Source organism: Patagioenas fasciata, chromosome Z, assembly GCF_037038585.1.
Source record: "Patagioenas fasciata isolate bPatFas1 chromosome Z, bPatFas1.hap1, whole genome shotgun sequence".
Taxonomy (NCBI): Eukaryota; Metazoa; Chordata; class Aves; order Columbiformes; family Columbidae; genus Patagioenas; species Patagioenas fasciata.
The window spans coordinates 43,925,145-43,941,056 of record NC_092560.1 but is presented as its reverse complement, the minus strand read 5'-3'; the positions used below and the strand labels follow the sequence as shown (position 1 = coordinate 43,941,056).

Genomic DNA, 15,912 nt, shown 5'->3' with positions numbered 1-15,912 from the left:
TAATATTCCTGCAGAGTCCTGATTTTTACTTCTACATTAGTGAGGAGCCATGTGCAAGTTTGGCTGAATATCCCATCTTTGTAGAGAAGGGATATCTATCCCTCACAACACAGACACAAGGAGTACCTTTAGCTACCTGTGCTAGCTCTGATCTGGGCAGGAACACCCCTGTATCTTTGCACTAGAGCCTTGGCACTAAAAACAGTACAGCTATATCCTTCAGGGTTTGATGAGACTAGCTTGTTGCTGCTCAGCTGATCATAATTCTGGAGATGGTTTGTGAGAGGGAAGCTCAGGCATTTATTTGCAATGGTGCATTATGTAATAGAGATATAATGTAAGTGGTTTACAAGATCTGTTTGTCTTTGAAGATGGCTGTTCTCATCTGTGGTTTGTTCTGGGCTATTTGTCAGAACAGATTATGTACCATTCAAATCCTACCTACCGTGTTAATCTTCACAAAAATAATGACTGGTGTTAAAATGGAGATGGGATCAATTGACAAAGAGGCTTCACTCTTCAGGCAGATCATGTCCAGAATCTCTAGGGTAAGGTGGAGATATGGCCTTCTTGAAATAGAAGGAGAGCTGTTCTTTCTCATTTTTACCCATCACAGCTTTCTGTTAGTCTTTGGTAAAGCAAGCAGTACCTTTAGTACTTTGGCAAACTATGCTGTACCTTTGACAGCACCTCCTGTACCCATCTAGCTTGTGGTAAGTGTTGGATCTGCAGATTTTTACTCCCTTGCATCCACATAGCTTCTCTGAGTGCCACTCTCCTGAAGTGTGGTTGTTGGCTAGTTTTTCCTGACAGGACACCAACAGACGTTGACCTCATTAATGTTTACAAATATGTAAAGGGTGAGTGTCACGAGGATGGAGCCAGGCTCTTCTCGGTGACAACCAATGATAGGACAAGGGACAATGGATATAAACTAGATCACAGGAGGTTCCACTTAAATATGAGAAGAAACTTCTTCACAGTGAGGGTAGCAGAATGCTGGAACAGGCTGCCGAGGGAGGTTGTGGAGTCTCCTTCTCTGGAGACATTCAAAACCTGCCTGGATATCTTCCTGTGTAACCTCATCTAGGTGTTTCTGTTCTGGCAGGGGAATTGGACTAGATGATCTTTTGAGATCCCTTCCAATCCCTGACATCCTGTGATTCTGTGATATCCAAAGTCCTGGAAGGAGTTTTGTAATGCATTTTTACAGATGTCAGTCAGTTTTTAACCTGGAAGTGTCAGTTTTTAACTTGGCAGCCCCAGAACAGTCTGGAGCCACAGCAAATATTGCTTGTGATTTTTGGCATCAACCAAACAGCAGTCACACTGGCATCTTTAACAGTGCAAAGATGAGAACAGGTCTGTCCATGAATCTGAATTTAGATATCCAGGGGAGGCAAAGGCAGGAAAATGTGAATATCTGCTTCTAGTTTAAAGACCACACCTGGGTCATGTGCTGCCTGAATTGTATATCAGAACAACTCTGAGATCTCAGGATAAGCCATGCATGCTTTGGGAAAAATTCCCATTTTGTTGTTATCTTGAGCTGTAGGGAAGGAAAGAACAAAAGTGTAGGAGATTACACAATTATCCCTGTTGACCAGGGTAAGAAAAGGGAGACATTCGTTGACGTGTCTCTATTACAGGCACCTCCCACCATGCTGGTTCCTGGGACAAAGGAAAGAAGTGGAGATGTTGACTGGATCAACAGGCAGGGGACTGACATGCTGCTTGTTTGTTAGCTTGTGCTAGAGACTATGTTGTTGCTTTTTTGCTGCTTTTACTTGTGCCAACTGAAACAACATACATCCTGGAGTCTCTTATTTCACAGGCCCCTAGGAACTCTGCTTCCCATTTAAGTGGTAGGAGGCTTTCTTCATCATGGATCAATGAGTGTCCCAAATGTAGAGGGCATTAGCCAGCATCTCCTCCCTCCATAGCTCTTCCCTATGCCACTCTGACTTCGTCATACTTTATTTAGTGTTGAGTCAAGAACTTTGTACTGAAGTAGTTATGTATATTTCTGTTGGGTCTAGAGCTTGAAGTGCTTTTTTGTTCTTATTGGTGGGAAGCATCTGTGATCCTCAAAAAGGCAATCACACTTGCCTGCTCTGCACCTACGTTATTACTATTAATCATAAACACATCATTTAAACAGAGGCTTTTCATGTGAAAAGTACTTTACAAGCAATTTCGATCTCCCTCAGAAAACCTGTGCTAAAAGGGCACAAATTCTGTGTTGGTGAGCACTTCAAAGACAGGAAATACTAATGTGAAGCTTGCAACCATGGTTCTGCACTGTGTGCATAATTATTATTTATTAATTTTTCGCTTTAAACAAGTCTCTAAAAGTTCCTATTAAGAAGAGGATTCCATTGAGCTGGATTAAAAACTGGTTCCTCTTTTCAAATTGAATAGGACAGGAGAGGTGCGGCGATTAGAAATGACGCATACCAGGACGCAGACAGAAATTCATGCAGAGGCAGAGATCTTGTTCAGGAAGGAGCGCAGAGCCTGGCCAAGCAGAGAGCTGACTTAGGCCTAGACTGCCTTCTTTATTCACCATTGACAGTTTATAGGATTTACAGGTATGGGCCTGGACTAAGATGTTTACAAAAGGTGTTTTTCCACTAATTGTTATTAAAAACACACTGAACTCATGTGATGTTTGTCTCACTTGTTTTTCCACTCATTCACAGACCAGGCCCAAGGACATTCACACATCCCATGGACTTGCGGGTGGTTATCTGGCCCGAGATACCATTCTCAAGAGTCTGGGCTATAACTTTTTACAGTTATGAGAAACATACTTCAAAGTAATCTGTCCAAGGCACTTTATATATTATTATGTTAGTATTATGTCTTTGACCATGCAGATGGTCATGCTAGTATTGATCTCCCTTTAACATCCATGTGGCTGGAACCGCACATCTTGCTTTCCCACATTTTACTTTCCAACAGAGAGGGACTGTGAGATGAGAGAATACTGCAGGAGAGTACACCAGGAAGAGAATAAGTCTCTAGGTGAAGGTGGAAGCCCTTCAAGATGTGTCCTTCCTCTGTATCTGAGCACATTGTCAGTTTATTCAAAAACAAGATGAGTTCTTCCTGCACAATTTGATTGCCAGTGTAGTTTCATCCTTGCCAAAAATTTTTACCAAACTTATGAAACATTCTAGCTGTTTAGAGTACCCTTTTGCCCACATGGATGTGGCAGATGATACACTCAACACCCTTCCCCCCCAACCAGCCAAACCAGGAGCAGTTTGGTACAGACTCCGAAGGAGGTAAAGGCCTAAGATGCTGCCAGGCCAAGAACTCCTTTTAGGAAATCCACAAGGAAGTAGAACAGCAGACTGAACACCGATACCTTGTAGGTACAAGGAGGCTTGTGCTTACTTTTCCCACTGTATACAATTTGACTATGAATCAACCACTTTATTCTATAAATATGGTAGCCTGGGTGAGACTACTTTGCGATCTCTCTACTATACATGGCAATGATGTTTTACTACTAACAGATCCCTGGGTAAGCCAAATTTAAGTTTCATACCAATCATTTAGCTTAAGTAAATGCATACTAAATAGAACGAATCACTTAGAATTATAAGGTTGAGTGATTTTTCATATACTATATGCTTCATCTTACCTAATAAGCTGAATTTGCTGAAATCTTAAGCTGTATACTGTAAAGTTCTGCTAATATTTGCCAAACTTATATCTACTTAATATAAACAAAGTGGCTACAGTGAACATGAGTGAGATAAGGCCTGTTTTGCACTTTACTGGGAAGAAATAGGATTCATTCAGACAGAACAAAACCTTCAAAGCTATGAGCTATAAAGAATATATTACAGTTAAACAAAACAAAGGCCCATCTGGGATCAGTGAAAAAGATCCAATGAGAAGCAAGAAGAACTCAGACTCAAATATCGCTATTGGACTGAATCATGGTGTTGAGGGGTAGGTAAATAGTCTGCAGGGGTATAAAAACCCAGAGATTTCTGTGATTGGCTGGGACCTCTGCAAGGGCACCCAGCTCAAGCTAACACTGCTGCTATACTACTCTATTAAATTATTTATTTACACAAACTCTGATGCCTGAGAGTTTGCTTTGAGAGGCCTAGAATCCAGATTTCAGAGCAACCTGACACCAAGGCCCTGGGTGGCAGGTAAGCAGGTTGAGATGTGGATTTGTGAAATTTTGAAATCCTAGCCAAGCAATACAAAGAGTCAGGTGTGCACATACAATCCTTTGGCCATAAGTACATAGAAACCCTTAACTGTTTTCCCTTACTCTCTATGTGTCTTAGACATCAAGTCTGGGACTAAGTTTGGATATAGCCGCACCTAGGCTCCTCTCTGAGAAGGAGCTTAGAAAGCAAGGGGCTCCGTTCCGAACATTGTGACTCAATGGGAGGGCCTCCCTCTATCCTTTCATATCGCTTGTCCCTAGAGAAATCACTCTAAAACAACTCTCATCCAATTCTGCTTGGCATGTCTCCTCAATGTAGTAAGTAACAGAGTGAACCTTGCCATTGAGCTCTTTTAAGTCGTACTTTAAGTGATAGTAACATCGCTCTGTAGTAAGCAGAACTCTGAATCACTCATCCACAACAGTGGGACACTGAGGTCCTCTGGTTATCTCATTGAACCAGTGAAACTGCTGAATCCCCAGGGTTACAAATTTGTTGTTTGGAATTTATTCTTTCAGCAGAAGAAAGACAATTGGGGTTTTATGTTTTTGTTTCTGCTAGGAAAACACTGTTTAGTATCTGTCCTCTGCTTGACAGAGGCTGTGTAATTAACTAAGTTTGTAGTTAATTTAGTTATCTTTAGGACTGCATATGAGGATAAGAATCTTATGCAGAGCCTGAAAATGGGCACAAGTGCTGGTTGTGCCCTCCACCAGCATGGGGGACTTCCAAAGTTGGACACTTGGCACTAAGCCACAGAAGCTGTATTTTCTATTGTACTTTGGCATTCCTCTTTCATTAATTTGATTGCTTTATTCTACCTTCAAGGAAGACAGATTCAGCATTGTAAGCAACAACAACAGACACTATCTCCAGGCCAGCTCACCATGTCCTTTTTTCCACTGTCCTTCAGAGAAAGGACTGCCAAAATTTAGTATCAAACAAAAGGCTTGCAAGCTGAGGGAGTTAATATGCAAGAGCTTTGAACATCTAGTAGCAATGCAGAACATCCTTTGTGACAACCTCATATAATGCTTTACACTTTCAATGCTACAGATGCTCTTGTTAGTATTATAATTACAAATAACTTAATAAATTATTCATATATAATTAATATTTTAAACAAGGCTTCCCAGAGGCAAAAGGCTGTGGAATAATATATGTGGGCATGCAGAAAATCTCTAACAGTTTTTCTGTTCCCTTCCAAAATTTTTAACCTGCCAACTGATTACAGCCAAATTTATAAAACAGCTGATTTCAGGCAAGTTTATAAAAGGACAGAGGTCTCAAGGAAGGTTTGCTTTAAAGTTTTAATAAAGTATCTGTCTCAGTTGGATGAAGGCAAAAGACTTAAATTTGAGTCACTACCAAGAGAAAAATATTTTTCACCCAGCCATGGATCAGATACTAGAAACTCACTCATCCTCCCCTGACTATCTTTTCCCACCCATGGAACAAAGGCTTTTATACTGGAAACCTGGTGTCACACAGCAGCATCAATGTGGTGGATGTAATTTCTCTGAAATTGCTTCAGGTCTTCAGTATCTGCCAAGCTCAATTCTTTCAGTGCTGTTTGCTCCTCTTTATTTTTGCTACTTATCTCCCAAAAATCTAGCTTCTTTTGGTAATTCTCTTTATCTCCATCATAAGTTTCATATCTGACTGCTGATCAATTCTTCACTGAAATCCATACAAAAGAACACCAGCACATTTCCTTTGTCTAGAAAATAAGTGACTAAGGAAAGTCACCAATTCAGTTAGACATAAAGTATCTATGATAAAAGCACAAATTTTGCATTAATCCTTTTTCACTTTAGAAGTGCTTCACTGTGCTCTAAGGCATGCTTACTGTTGTCTTGACTACAGGCAAGATGATAGCCTGGATGTTTTCCATTTCCCACATGCAGCACTGGACTTAATGTACTCATGTCTTTTAGTAGAGCTCCTGATTTGGTATGTTTAGAAAAAATATTCTTTCAGAATTCTGGAAAGGAAGCAGCAAGATTTCTGTCTGTCATCAGACACAAGACCCTGAAAAAAGAAATATGAAAAAACACTGCACATGGAAGTCAAAGATGCTGATAAAGAATGCACTCCAGATTAGCCTGGAGGTCTGTCAGTTGGTTACTTTCTTCTAAACAGACACTTATTCAAAGGCTGCAGACACTTATTCAAGGAAACAGAAGTATGGAAGTATCCTTCCTCCAAAATGACTTCCCAGTTTGTGCCAAAAATCTTCACTTTGGAGATGTTTCTTTCTTAGAGAAGCTCTGGCAGTTACATGAATTGACAGCCAACCTCCATTTGCAGTGATGTAATTCTGCAGCATGTTTTTAGCTGGGCTCATCAAAGTTTTTGATACATTCATTTGCACCTGTGCGGATTTGCTAATTTCACTTTTTTATTATCATTATCCTCCATTAATAAAGTTCGTTAACCTGTCCACTAGTGTTACATTTCTGCATCATCGCATTTCAGCTGTTTCCATTCGTAAGACTATTGAAAAATACAAATGCGCTTGAGAACAGCCAATATCCTTCACTTCCCTTCTCAACCCTGAAAGCAGCCATGCCATTGCTCTCAAATGCAGAAGAGGTGAGTCAGTAATGCCAAATACAAATAGTGTTTTGTCACAAATAGACAGGTTATTTCTCAGAGAGTTCTTTAGTGTTACTAGTTAAAACAAGTGTCTTCCAGTGCCATAGTGGGTGATGCAAACTACCAATTCCTACAGACCTGACAGTGTGAGGTATCCTATCTGGACCTTGTTTGACTGGTTCTATGGGCCCCACCCAGACTTCTAGTTGCCAGTGAGAAACAGGCACTGTATGGATGGAAATGTTACCATCCTACAGTGGATGTCTAAAAACAGACTACAAGATTTAGTCTCTAAAAACAATTAGTTCTCTCCCTGACAGGAGCTATGAATGACTGTGTCTGAATTAGAATATTGGCTAGGTCAGATGAACCTAACTATAGTTAAACCTATGTGATTCAAATCATTTTCTGCATCTGTTCTGGTATTTCACCCATGTATGAATCACTGGAATATTGACCCTATATTTGCAGACTTGCATCACAGTCTTTCTGTTTTATCTTTACTAGTTTACGAGGACATAAGCTGACATGAACCAGAGGACCCCTGGAGACTGAGCATATGCCAGTCAGTTTCAAACTGCAGCATAGCTGACTAGAACACTGGAAAGGGACTTCAGAGATTTTGCTGGAGACTTGAGTGTAACTCCAGTTTCAGCTGAGTGTGTGCAACCTGTCCCTGTCTTGTCTTCCTACTCCGGAGTGCAGATTCCCTGGCATGAAGACTGTGCAACACCAGCCATAATTACACCCTGGTATTTGTTGGCACTAACAAATGAACAAGCTGGTTTATTTTAGCCAGCCAGTGTTCCTACCTACCTTCATTTATGTTACTCCTCTCAGTCACAGTCCTTTCCATGGTACATTCACCTATCAGACAAACTACTCTTCTCAGATTTCCCACAGTAGCTTGGATATTTGTATCTTAGTAATGCATGCCAAAATGAGAGTATTGTATGAAACCTGAATGAGGGTACCATGATATTCAGGTAAGGGTTGGATGTGATGATCTTAAGGGTTTTTTTCAACCTAAATGATTCTATGAATCTGTGTTGTTTGGTTGGTTTTTGAGACAGTTTCTCAGAGTCTGTTGTCCATGGTAAATAAGCTCAATCAATATCAGAAATTCAGCTCCCAGTATCTCTCTACAAAAATTAAGGTGTACTCAGCTATGGGAAATAAGACATGCATGTGTATTTTATATATATAAATAGGTGAGCATTTCTTGGGTCTTCTGGAAGGACATGATATTTGAATTCTGTTCATAAATTGTATCTCAGGCATTCAAAAATATTGATACATGTTACAATGGATAGTTAACATGTAATCTTTATAAAATATAATAATATATAGACTGTCTATGAGCCTGTACTTGCAGAAAATACATGTGTGAATCAAAATTTAGTCTCTTCACTGCAACAACAGCCAGACAAAGCCTTAAATCCCCATTGCTTGGATAGGATGTGATTGAATTGTATAAGGAGCTCTGAATAAGTTTTATAATCCGAGCAAGGCTGATCTAGTATAGGAGATAAGGTGAGCCTTGCTGATAAAAATATATTTATAATGGTGTTTAGAATTTATTCTCTTGCTTTTTAATTTTTTTTTTTTTTTGCACAATAACTGATTGAGATGGAATGCATTCACTCACAGTAGGATCTGATCCATTTCTTTTGGAAAGCGATAAGCAAATAAAAGAATAATAATAATAAAAAAAGAATAAAATAAGTACTGTGATCTCTGGAGAGCTTCTCTGTGTTTCTTCCCTCTCTACACTGATAATGTGGGACTGCAAAACCAGAGTGGCTCTGTCCCTGTTCTGGTATGGAGCCAACTGTGTTTTGGTGTGACTTGACAATGGAAAAAGCTTTTGTTCATGCTGCAACTCAGGTATAATCACTGATAAAAGCTGCTTAACTGTTTGTAGCCTGGTTTTCTTTACTGAATTCTTGATTGCAAATTTTCCCTCTCATGCTTCTGAAGGACAATTATAAAGTGTTCAAAGGGCTCCTAAATACTCGTCTTTGTGGGTGAATTGAGTTAATCTCTTTTTCCTACATGTGTCTTGGGCAGAGACATCTCAGGACAGAGGTGGGAGAAGATGGTGCTGCATCTGTCCAGTGGCAGCTGAATTGATTTGTATTATGCTACAGAGGAGTGCCATGCTCCTCTCCTTGCTCTCAAAAAGGTCAAGAGTAATCAGTGGCAGGAAATTAAGTTTTGTAAAGTGAGTAGTTCTTGTGGGAACTTGTATGCTTCAGAGGCCTTAGCCTTCCACTCCTTGAAGGATCTTAGACATTATACCTCTGGAAGCTGTAGTTAATAGGAAAAATAGGTGCACTCTATTTAATTTTCAGCACATGGTCATTGCATTTGCACTGTAGAATTGTAGAATGTTTGAGTTGGAAAGGACCTTCAAAGATCATTTAATCCAACCCCCTTCCCATAGACAGGGACTTTTTTCATTAGGTCAGGTTGTTCAAAGCCCCATCCAACCTGACCTTGAACATTTGCAGTGGTGGGGCAGCTACAACTTCATTGGACAACCTGTTTCAGTGTCTCTCCACTCTCATCTTAAAAAAAAATTCTTCCATATATCTAAATCTACCATTGCTCCTTGTCCTTTAACTACAGGTGCTGGTAATAAGTCACTTTTCATCTTTCTTACAAGCCCTCTTTACGAATTAAAAGACCATAGTAAGGTCTTCCCAGAGACTTTTCTTCTACAGGCTGAACAACCTGAACTCTCTCAGCCTTTGTTCATAGGAGAGGTGTTCCAGCCCTCTGATAAGTTTTGTGACCCTCCTCTGGACCCACTCAAACAAGCCCATGTATTTCTTGTACTGGGGGACACAGAGCTGGACACAATACTCCCAATGGAGTCTCATGAGAGCAGAGTAGATGGGGAAAATGACTTCTCTGAACCTGCTGGCCACACTTCTTTAAAAAGGCTGCTCAGTTTGCAATTGGTTTCTGGGCTGCAAGTACACATTGCTGGCTCATATTTAATTTTTCATCTACAATTATCCCCAAGTCCTTCTTCATAGTGCTGCTCTCAATCCATTCACCGCCCAGTCTGTACGGAGAGTGGGGAATTGCCCCCAGGTGCAGGACCTTGCACTGGGCCTTGTTTAACTTAATGACCTTCATGTTGACCCACTCCTCAAGCATGTCATGATCCCTCTGGATGACATGCCTCTGGCCTATTCACTGTACTACTTAGCTTCGTGTCATGCACTAAATTGCTGAAAGTGCACTTGATCCTTCTGTCTGTGCCATTAATAAAAGTATTAAACAGTACCAGTCCCAGTGTAGACCCTGGAGGAACACCACTTGTTACTGATCTCCATTTGGACATTGAATCATTGACTGAATCTCTTTGAATATGGCTATCCTGCCAACTCTATCGAATAGTTAGTTCATCAAACACATATCTCTACAATTTAAAGGCAAGAGTGTTGTGTGGAACCATGTCAAAGGCCTTACAGAAGTCCAGGTAGATGACATTAGTTGCTCTTCCATTGTCCACTGATGTGGTCACTCTATTGTAAAAGGCCACTAGATTAGTCAGGCACGATTTGCCCTTCTGAAGCCATGTTGGATGTCCTTGATCACTTGTTTTCCATATGCTTTGAGATACATTCCAAGATCATCTGTTCCATGACTTTATTGGGCACTGATGTGAGGCTTCCTGGTTGGTAATTCCTGGAGTCCTTCCCATTACGCTTTTTTAAAATGTGTGTGATATTCCTTTTTCTCCTGTCACTTGGGTTTGTCACCTGACTGCCACGACTTTTCAAGTATAATGGAGTTGCTTAGCAACTACATCTGCCAGTTCCCTCAGGACCCTCAGATGCATCTGATCAGGTCCCACAGACTTCTGTATGTTCAGGTTCCTCATATCATCTCAAACCTGATCTTCTCCTATGATGGGAAGGACTTGACTACCCCAGGCCCTCCCTTGAGGTTCAGGAATTTGAGAGATGTGTTGTGTCCTCAACATGCAACACATCCCTTTTGTTCACACTCAGCCTCATCAAGGACTTGTTAATTGTCATAGCTAGCTCCTTTTTCGGTGTTGTGTTTTGAGTATCAACATGAAGGTAGTGCAGAGTACACTCCATCACCTTCAAAAACAGCATGGATCCTTTAGATATATCTACTTCCATTCCTATTTGTGCTGATATGGAAAAGTGCCCTGGTTTGACTGACAATGAATTAATTTTCTTCATGCAGTTAGAAACCTTTCTTTTTCATAGCTAGCACAGTCAGTATGTAGACTTAATTTGAGAACAAGATATAACACCCCAGCACAGAGTTAATGTTTTAAATTGCTATGGTCTGAGAGCCAAGGGCGTACTGAGTGCTCTGCCTACAGTGTGAGGCATAAAGGAAGGAAGACATAGATGGGGCAGAGCTTGACTGACATCCAGACTGATCCCATTAGCATCATGCTTCATATTCAAGGAGAGTGGGGATCTTCCAGTCTCCATCTCTCGGGTGTCCCCACTTTTGCTCACTCTCAGGTGTTTTCCCTCTTGCATGTTTGCATTTTTTTCATAAGGTTTTTTTATCAGAGCCCAAGGAGTTTGGTTCAGGACATTTAGTTTGGCCTTTTGCCATTTTTCAGAGGCCTCTGGGCTTTTCTGCACTTTTCCTCTTTTTTCTCTGTTTGGGACCAGAGTGCTGCTTCTTGGGAGGGGCTGCTCAGTTGTGGATGGAGTTTGTGAGGAATTGCATGGAGCATCTTTTATTTCTATTTTATATATTTACTAGTACTGTATTAGTATTTTGTTATTTCATGAAATTGTGTTTATCTCAATCCAAGTTTCTCCCTTCCCTTTCAATTTTCCCCTATTTTTGGGGGTGCAAGGGAAGGGGGAGGGGGTGGATGAGTGGCTATCATGGTTGTATTGCTAGCTTGGGTTAAACCGTGACAAGAAGTGCAATGCATACATAGAAAATAAATACACCTGCACCCGATCTGTGTTCATAACATTTTATCATGTGAGGTTGCAGTGATCAGTGACAGCCTGCCAGATGATCTGGCAGTATGTGTGCTTTAGCGCTGAGCAGAAACGGGGCTCAGAAGAAATAGAACACATGTACTGGTGTTCTGGCCCATTCAGGTTGTCCAGTTTTTAGTTAACTATAAAATGACAGAATATAAACTGTCCAACTAATCGCCTTTTTTGCTGTATTCAGCTATCCCTAAAATGTACTGTGTTTATAAGACTAGGAGGTTATAACTGGATTATCATTCTGGTGTTGCATAATTCACCAGACTACAGTTGTTTATACTTTGTTACTGCTTAAAAGAACAGAAAAAGCCTTCCAAGTGAGAATCATCACTCTGAAGAGAGTCATCAGTCATCTTCCACCACACAGACAGAGCTCCTGGTGACCCAGCTGTCCACAGATGCCATTGCTCTGCAGCATCCTGGCCATCAGCTATGGGGCTGGTGCCAGTGTATCCACTGATCAGCTTCCATCCCTACCTCTGGGCATCCCTTTTACCTGTATACCCAAGTCTCCTCCAGACCTTGCTGCCCTGGCTGTGCAGGATGCTGAGGCAGCCTTCTGGAGTTGAGTGTTCAGTAGCAGTCATGTTGGAGCACATCACCACATGCAAACTGATCCGTTTTGGGCTCAGTGCCAGTGGTTGGAGTAGGACCAAGGGTAAAAGCCTGTGCACCTGGTACCAGTTGCTGGAGGGGGCAAGTGTCTGTATTTTCTCCAAAACTTCTGTGTATGAGGGGGTGTGTGTGTCATTCATTGACAATCTTCAAGCTGGACCAAGTGGAAATTAGGTTAGCCTCAGGTCTGTGCTGGCTTATCAGGTAGCTGGCAGGTCTGTGCTGATATCTAGGGACACCTGTGAGTGTGGAGTGCCTGTGCAATGGTATAACTGGAAGCAGCAATCAATTAACAAGGGACACAGCAGTGGCAATGGCTGGTTCTGTGGCTGAACACTAGATCGGGGCAGACAGTAGGGTTCCCAGAACCAGGGACACCTGAGGAAAGAGTCTGCTGTGGCATTTGCAATAGGAAGCAGCAACTCTCATAAGAGAGGTTGATGAGGCTTGGGCATTTTGAAGAGCAACTGTGAGAGATTTAAATGGTTCTAGGGAGTGCACACAACCAGAAGTGCAGCAAACAGGGGGAGCACACAGAAGTATGGCAGTTTATGCAGCAGATCATGCAGACAGTGTGCGGCAGATTGCTTGAAGGACCACAGCCCAAGGTAGTACTCTAGGTCTCTGCCATAATGTTGATCGCTTGCCTCAGAGTTAAAGACAGTACACCCACAGGGAGAGCCCCTGAGATGTCCCATGCTTCCATTCACACAGAACCAGTAAGGAAGGAGACTTCAGTAAATGCAGCAGGTTGCAATGAGTACCCAGACTCTACTGAAGAAAGGTTAAGTACCTGTGAAAAGTGTGCACAGGTTGATGATCTGCTATGTCAGGTGGCTGACTTGCAGGAAACTGCTTGTGAGCAGAAAATTTAGTGAGATACTCACCTTATTTCCAGAGTTAATAACAGATGTAACATAATACTTCTTTCCTGGCAAAATTTCAGATGCGCTGGTGAGGTGTATTGTTGCAGAACCTAACAGGCTCTGTAGTTCAGAAGATAGGACTCCAAGGCTAGCTTTTGGTCTGCTAAATGCAGTGACCCTTCCTTTCTCCCACCCTTTTTGACATTCTAGGCTAAAAGCCTTTCATTGACAGAATTAAATTAAATTACGCTCTGGAAACCTTCTGCAAGCTGGCAGAAAGTGTCTGTGTCTGAAGTTCTTCTTTAATATTTTCTGCAGTGGTTGTCTTGTCTTTTGCTATTGTTTTGGAAAGGGCAGGACAACTGCAGAAAGAGGAGCACAGGCAAGCTCTCTTTGTACCAATTCCCCATTCACAATATGAAGCACCATCTGAACTGGGAATATGCTTACCACTGTAAAATACTGAGCATATGATAAGTGCTAGAAAGGTACTTTTCATTTTCCCTTGCTGTGCTTACTGGATGAGTTTGTTGTTGTATGCATGCCATCCCACTTTGGTTCACTTTCCGAGTATGAACTGGAAGTGAATGTTTATCTTATGTTTCTAGCAGTTTACAAATTATTAGTATTTACTTTGTTTGTCATTGTAACAGCCATTCACCTGCTTTTCTTGTAGTCTTTCAGCTCTGTTTCCCATTTAGATTTCAGAGGCATGCAGCAGCTGCAGCACTGATCTGCTGACTAACAGCTTCATAAGAACTAGTTGAATTCTTGTTGGTCTTGTCTGGCTTCACTTCATAAGTAGAGGAGTATACTCAGATGTGACAAATTCATCTGAAGTTTGTGCCTTCTGCTATGCTTCTGTAGAGAGCTGCGTGTCCCAGCAGATGAAGTAAGATAAACAGCAAATGTACAGCCATTGATACTTGATGGTTCCCATTACATTTTCAGCATAAACTAGATGACATACTGCTAACAATAACACAGGTTGTTGTCAGCTGACTGGAAGAGACAGATTCTTATGCTTGCTTTCCAGTTCTGTGAGTTAGTTTTAGCTGGGACTGCAGATGTCTCAGATGTAAACTTTCAGTAACAGTCAACTGGAAATTATGTATTTCCTCAAGGCTTCCAAGCACCCTATTGTCCTTCTGCAAAAAGAGATAAATCAGAGAAGGACACTTGTAGTTCACAGGGAGTTACTCAGTCTTTTAGTGATGAAAAACTTAATGGAATTTTTTCCCATAATTCAGCATCTTATCATACAAAACAAAACCAATGTTGCCTGGAGAATCCCTGTATTATCACAAATACAAAATTCTGCAGATCATTTTGTAAACATAAACAACAAACTTACATGGGTGGCTTACACGATCAAAAACTGTCTTTTCAGTTTCCAACAGCCAGAGTATGCCAAGAACAGTGAGAAATCACCACCAAGAAGTCTGCCTTTGAAAATGGGCAGGTTCTGTTAGGGTGCCTGATGAGTCTGTGAGTGAAAGAGGTTATCTATGTGTCATGGGTTTGGATGTCATTGCTGTGCTTGCCTAGACTTGTAGATTGTGACAGGATTCTTGCAAGTTGCAGGAAAAAAAAAAAAAAAAGAAAGAAAAAAAGAAAGAGATCTAGGGATCTAATTCATGTGTCTTTCCTTTTTTTTAAATAGAGTTCCTGCTTCCATGACCAAACTAGGAACACACACAAGCTGGTAGCTTTCCTGCTTGAAAATTTCCTTATGTTCTGCTATATGGAGACTTGTGTCCTGTTCCTGCAGCTGGGAATTGCTACATCTGCAGAAGATAATTCTGTTGGTTGGTTGGTTGGTTTGTTTATTTGTCTGTTTCTTTGTTTTTCCCCTTGGTGAACTACCACTTGTTTTCCCTTACTGATTCCTTTTTTATTAGATGTTGGGATCTATTCAGTCATGGACATCACATGTGTAAATGCTTAAATACTGTTAACAGCTTGAATGCTGTTAACTGTTAACAGCCATCTTGGGTTAAAAACTTGGTCACGTGTTTTTTTACAGTACTTCTGTCATTAAGCAATAATGTCTGGCTGTTGAATAAAATACACATGCAGAATGCTGAAAGGTGAAACTTGTGCTGGGATTGTGAAATTGTATGTCAGTTGCTACTAAACCTGTATTAGAAATATTCCTCTGAAAGTAACTTTACCATGGTGAGTCATTCACAATCCTATCCCTGGAAAACAAAACAAAGAAAACAAACAAACAAACCAACACAAAACCCATAAACATTAACATTAAAAATATGTACATTACTTTATCTGTGTAGTTACATACACGTCTGTATATGGTAAGATCACATAACTGCTGTTTCTGTCCCTTTCTACTTAATTTCCCAGCATGACTGCAGTTGTCTATAGAGATGATTTGAATATTTTTACTCATCTTACCCTAACGATGGAAAGCAGAAGTGGTGTTTCTGTTTTACAGATTAAAGAAAAATGAGGTTGAGTTTCTCAAGGTCATGCAATGATATCTGTAACAGAGCTGTGATTTGAAGCTGAACATCCTAAGCCACAGAATTTAGACGATTAAGAGATCATAAAATATGAGATATTACTACAGTGAAGACCCCCAAACCAAATGAAGAC

The 15,912-nt window shown here is 40.9% G+C and overlaps 1 protein-coding gene across 2 annotated transcripts in view; it reads left to right on the top strand.

The window, feature by feature from the left end:
- The window catches only part of LOC136114905 (polycomb group RING finger protein 3), a 111,514-nt gene extending 96,342 nt beyond the window's left edge, over positions 1-15,172 (top strand). For both annotated transcript variants that reach the window (XM_071801911.1, XM_071801910.1), the window contains one exon: positions 14,960-15,172. In XM_071801911.1, coding sequence (XP_071658012.1) covers positions 14,960-15,157 — 198 coding nt within the window. In that variant the 3' untranslated portion in view covers positions 15,158-15,172. The remainder of the gene's footprint in view (positions 1-14,959) is intronic.
- The last annotated feature ends 740 nt before the right edge of the window (positions 15,173-15,912 follow it).